Source organism: Emys orbicularis, chromosome 1 (genome assembly GCF_028017835.1).
Source record: "Emys orbicularis isolate rEmyOrb1 chromosome 1, rEmyOrb1.hap1, whole genome shotgun sequence".
NCBI lineage: Eukaryota > Metazoa > Chordata > Testudines > Emydidae > Emys > Emys orbicularis.
Window position 1 is genome coordinate 365,272,927 of NC_088683.1, and position 6,000 is coordinate 365,278,926.

The 6,000-nt window shown below is 48.4% G+C and overlaps 1 protein-coding gene across 1 annotated transcript; it reads left to right on the forward strand.

The window, feature by feature from the left end:
- Positions 1–4,848: 4,848 nt before the first annotated feature.
- Positions 4,849–5,784, forward strand: LOC135895725 (olfactory receptor 51G2-like). The gene has a single exon (XM_065423871.1). It carries the CDS (start codon positions 4,849–4,851, stop codon positions 5,782–5,784), a length of 936 nt encoding a protein of 311 aa, XP_065279943.1.
- The last annotated feature ends 216 nt before the right edge of the window (positions 5,785–6,000 follow it).

The following is a 6,000-nucleotide window of genomic DNA, read 5'->3' on the forward strand; positions in this document are numbered from 1 at the left end:
GGCTGGGCCCTGGGCTACAGCACACTGTGGGTAAACTGTGCTTGCCCAGCAGGTCCGAGTGGGTTCAGCACCTGTGGTCAGGGCCGGCTTTAGGCACCAGTGCTCCAAGCATGTGCTTGGGGCGGCACCTTTCAAGGGGCGGCACTCCGGCCCCCTTTTTATTTTTTTTTTACTTTTTTTTGCTTGGGTCGGCAAAAAGCCAGGAGCCGGCCCTGGCCAGAGCCCTGCCGCTGGAGAGCCAGAGCACCGTCCCCTGGAGCCGAGCCCAGGCTGTGGCGGTGAGAGGGGCTCCTGGAGTGTGTGAGGAGCCGGGGAGGGAGGGAAGTGGGACCCGGGATGCAGGGAGGGAGGAGGGGTCCTGCTGCCGCCACTGCTGCTGCTCTGAGTCTACCATGGGTGGCGCGGCGTTTCCCTGCCCGAGCGGGCTGGGCAGGGCGCTGCCGGGCTGGGCAGGGAGCGCAGATCCTGGCTCACGTGCTGATGGGGCGAGTGACTGGGCAGCCCGAGCTGCCAGGGAGCTGCCCCCTCCTGCCCCCGGACGCAGCCCGCCACGCTCCTCCCCTGACTGAGCCCCGCGCTGCTTGCCCCGGGCCCCCACAGCGCCAGGGGCTGGGAGAGGCAGAGCCCGGCTCCGAGCAGGGCAGCGGGGGATACTGCCCCGCCAGGAGACCCCCACGGCTCGGGCACCTGGGGGTCAGTGTCCATCCTCTCAGCTCTGCCTGCATGGGGCTGTGGAAGCAGCTGTCAGCGCCAGTCCCTCTCAGCCCTTGCACCCCCCATCCTGCTCGCAGCCTCTTCACTTGTACCTCCCCCCATCACTCCTTCGCCACACCCCCTTCCCCTTGTACTCTCCCTTCACCCGCACCTCTCCCCGCCATACCCTCCCCCATCCGTCTCCTCCCACACCTCCCCCTTCCCCTGCACCTCTTCTCCCGCAATCCTCCTGATACCCCCTCTCCTCCTCCACCCTGCTCCGCGAGTACATCACACCCCGCTTCTCTGCCAGTGTAGAGCCCCCAAACACCCCCACACCCGCTCCTCTGCCTGAACGCTCTTTACTAGATCCCCATCCCTTTCCGGGTACAAGGTTTGAGGGTTAGTCCCTATGCCTTCCATGTGCATTTGTAGCACTAAAGATGGGGTTGCAGGGGATGGGGGGGGGCAAGATTTATACTAAAGTGAAATAAAAATAGGAGAAATGGTTTGATCCCCACTGCAAGTGTAAATGGGGATTGCTGTGGTGAACGAGGAGGTCACGTTTGGGGGGGGGAGCCCAGGGCTGGGGCGGCAGGGGGTGTGGGTGGGGGGGGAAGAGAGAGCCCAGGGCTGGGGCATCAGGGGGTGTGGGTGGGGGAGGGTACGGTTGGGGGGGGAGAGCCCAGGGCTAGGGTGGGGGGCAGCCAAAATTTTTTTTGCTTGGGGCGGCAGAAAGCCTAGAGCCGGCCCTGCCTGTGGTTCTTCCCTTTGTGAGCATGTGACTAGCAGTGAGACGAGTGACCAGCCAGCCGCCTTGAACCAAAATACTGTTTAGTCTGAACACAAGGAATAAAGTGTAACATGGGAGAATTAAAGCGTTTTCAAACAACAGTCTGTCCATGTCTCTTACCCCAAGCCCTCCGACTCTGACGGGGACACAGGCAGACTTCCCTACTCCTGTCGGTCCCTGTCAGTCTGAAGAGCTTCTCAGCAACAGTTGCCCACCTCTGAAGAGATTCCTAGCGCTGATACAAGCTGTGTAATGTGGCTGGAGCTCGAAAATAGGCTATTCCCAGCTAGTAGCTCTGGTGTTGTCTCTCAACTGCCATGAAGTACTTACTGAACGATGGCTTTTCTGGAGCTGTTGCTTCCCTTCCTGCTTGTTTTCTAACAGCCTGCTATTAAACTAAGAGAAGCCAAACTGGTTTTACCTAATATAGCCGTAACATAAACACCCCAATAGTTAACCCAATATAGTTCTACAGCAAACATCCCAAGAACTGGGTTTAACATACACATTCATTATGCCAGCTCAGCTCTGTCTGTCACAATACCAGAACCTGAGGAGAACCAGTCAGCTATTACCCCAGGCAGAGAGGATACTAGACTTTTGTTTGCTGACAAGTGATTGAATGAGGGCTGAAACGCTGGGATCTTTTCAGGTTCTGAAGATATCCAGATGACAGAGGCTACAGTTTAAGTCCAGCTCTAAAATGAGAAATTATCTCTGAAAGTAGACAAGAGGGGAAATTATGGGTTCACATGTGTGTACTAAAGTACAGACGTGTAAAGGTTAGGCCAAAACGTTTCATTGTAATGCAAACATTAGAAATCAAACTCTGATGACATAGCATGTATATTGAAAGCCAGCAGCAAATTTGTTGGAATCTCTGTACAGGAAGGAGCAGTGGTAACTTTACTACTTAATCATAGACTCATAGAAACATAGAACCGGAAGTGACCCCGAGAGGCCATGAAGTCCAGTCCCCTGCACTCATGGCAGGACCAAGCACCATCTAGACCATCCCTGACAGGTGTTTATCTAACCTGCTCTTAAAAATCCCCAATGATGGAGATTCCACAACCTCCCTAGGCAATTTATTCCAGTGCTAAACAACCCTGACAGTTAGGAAGTTTCTCCTAATGTCCAACTTAAACCTCCCTTGTTTCAATTTAAGCCCATTGCTTCTTGTCCAATCATCAGATATTAAGGAGAATAATTTTTCTCCCTCCTCCTTGTAACAACCTTTTAGGTACTTGAAAACTGTTATCATGTCCCCTCTCAGTCTTCTCTTTTCCAGACTAAACAAACCCGGTTCTTTTCAAGCATCCCTCATAGGTCATGTTTTCTAGACCTCTAATCATTTTGTTGCTCTTCTCTGGACTTTCTCCAATTTGCCAATTCTTTTCTGAAATGTAGTGGCCAGAACTGGACACTATATTCCAGTTGAGACCGAATCAGCTCAGAGTAGAATGGAAGAATTACTTCTTGTGTCATGCATTCAACACTCCTCCTAATGCATCTGAGAATGATTGTTGCTGTTTTTGCAACAGTGTTACACTGTTGACTCATATTTAGCTTGTGGTCCACTATGACCCTTAGATCCCTTTCCGCAGTACTCATTCCTAGGCAGTCATTTCCCATTTTGTATGTGTGCAACTGATTGTTCCTTCCTAAATGGAGTACTTTGCATTTGTCTTTAATGAATTTCATCTATTTACCTTAGACCATTTCTCCAGTTTGTTCAGATCGTTTTGAATTATAATACTATCCTCCAAAGCACTTGCAACCCCTCCCAGGTTGGTATCATCTGCAAACTTTATAAGTGCACTTTCTATGCCATTATCTAAATCATTGATGAAGATATTCAACAGAACCAGACCCAGAAATGATCCCCGTGGAACGGCTTTTGTTTTAGAAACTATGTCAGAAGTACTCTACATACTGTTTGCAACGGATTTGTGCTATTAACTCTTTGTTCAGTGAACAGTTGTATGATACTGTCTACTGGGAAATGATCAGAAGTTCTTTCTAACACTTACATTCAGGGACATGAACAAAATCCCAGTGCAATACCTCTGTGAGACTTTCCAAAATCTCCTGAGAGATCAGAACTGCTGGTCTGTGTTTAAGGAAACAGTAGAGCTGAGATCCAGGAAAGGGGAATGCAATAGTGGTTGTATGTAATTTTCGCCCATCACCTGTTACACACACATACCTGAAGTAACTTCACACTCAAATGGATACTAGTGAAAACCTAGTGTTTGCAGTATTCACCCATGTGTGAAGATAACCCTTTCCCTGCCCAGCTGAAGTAACTGTCTGTGTTAGTTTGTAACTTTGCAGATATCTACAGACCCTTGCATGGGGACAGGATGCAGGTCCTGTGACGATGAAGAGAAACTTGTTGGGTGATTGAACTCTCTGGATTCAGTCAAGATTCAGGTTCTGTTGAAGGGATTCTTGGGGTCAGAGTGTATCACTGGGAGCATTTTTAAGGGAAAGTTAATATAGCCCCGTTCTGATCGAATTTACACATGTATATCTGGAGTGACGCAGTTGAAGTCAATGTTATTGAATCCAGAACCTACGCCTAAGAATTTATCCCATGTAGTGCAAAAAGGCACTGGCATATCTGGGATCCTCCGGAGTGGAGAAAATAAAAAAAATACATATAATGAGGCAATGAAACATATTTGTAAATAGCTTCAATGCAGGACATATAAATACAAGTACCGTTTTTAACCATGCAATTGCCATGTGTTTATACATGTCATGATAAAATGAGCCATATTCCAAAGTGGCGGGCCAGAAAAGGATGTCTGTGGGAAGGTCAGAACTGTAAAATCACACAATGCACAATAGGCTGTGGAACTCCCAGGCACAAGATATCAATGGGGCCAAAAACTTAGCAAGATTCAAAGAGGGGCGGGATGTTTATATGGTTAACCTGAAAATCCAATTACAATAATGAGGATTTTTAAAAGAGTCTTGTAAGGGTTCTAAGCCCTCCTGATTTACACCACAAAATATGTCTAACTGCTGGGTGTCAGGAGGAAACATTCCCTGGGAGCAAGTTATCTCATAGCTGCCTATTGCAGGGCTTCTTGAACCTTCCTCTGAAGCATCTGGAATTGGCCACTGGATACTGAGCTAAATGGACTACAGGTCTGATCCAGTCTGGCAGTGCCCATCTTCTTATCGGGGGTGTAAATCCATGACTATGTTTTTCCTGATCTACCTTGAACTCCTGAGAGTCTCTAGATTTCAGCTCAGAGCAGAATGATGTCTAGCTAAATATCATCTAGTCTCATGTTCTTTTTCCTTTTAGGAAGGAAAGATCAAAACTTCTCAGACCTCCCTAGTACATTATGTCAACTGTCAATGACACCAACTTCAACTCTGCAGTGTTCCTTCTCACCGGCATACCTGGGCAGGAAGACGCCTATCTCTGGATTTCTATCCTCTTCTGCTTAATTTATGTTATTTTGATAGCAGGAAATTCAGTCATTCTGTTCATTACAAAAATAGATCCAAGCCTGCATGAGCCCATGTACATTTTCCTTTCCATGTTGGCCATCACAGACCTTGGCATATCGATAGCCACCATACCGACGATACTGGGCATATTCTTGTTCAACTCTAGGGAGATCAGCCTCAATGCCTGTTTTGCCCAGTTGTTCTTCATCCACTTGCTTCAATTAATTGAATCCTCTGTGCTCTTGTTGATGGCCTTTGACCGCTTCGTCGCAATCTGTAACCCACTGAGATATGCTTCCATCTTAACCCTGCCGAGAATAGCCAAGATGGGACTGGTGTGTGTGCTAAGGGGGGTGGCCATGATAGTTCCACTCCCCCTTCTCCTGAAACGGTACCAATACTGTCAAGCCAATGTCCTCTCCCATTCCTACTGCCTGCACCAGGAGGTCATGAAGTTGGCTTGTTCGGATATCACAGTCAACAGCATCTATGGCTTGTCTGCTTCACTCTTAACGTTGGGGTTGGATTCGCTGCTTATCTTCTTCTCTTATGTGATGATCTTCAAAACAGTGTTGAGTGTCGCATCAAAGGTGGAGAGTCTCAGAGCCCTGAAAACCTGTATTTCCCACCTCTGCATCGTCCTGCTCTTCTACATACCAGAGATCAGCTTGTCTGTGATACACAGATTTGGGAAGGGCTCTTCTCACTTGCTTCAGTTTGTCCTGGGCTATATCAATCTGCTGGTCCCACCCCTGATGAACCCAATTGTGTACAGCATGAAAAGCAAACACCTTCGTGCAAGGATAATCAGGTTGTTCATCAAGTGAAGGGTCAGTCCATCGACCAGCTCCAGTGCCTGTGACACGGGAGATGAAAAAATGCTCCACCTATTCCATCCTGGACCCTTACATCCAAGACCACATGAGCTATTAATCTCCATTCAATAGAGAAAGCTTCTGACAGGATCTAGGGCTTGGAGCAATGGAATAGGAGCTGTCCTCACCAGCTGGTGAGTGAGGACAGGGCACTTGGAGAAGGAGACC

Excerpts from the sequence above, each read along its gene's own strand:
- LOC135895725 (XM_065423871.1), top strand. The coding sequence starts at position 4,849 with ATGTCAACTGTCAATGACACCAACTTCAACTCTGCAGTGTTCCTTCTC.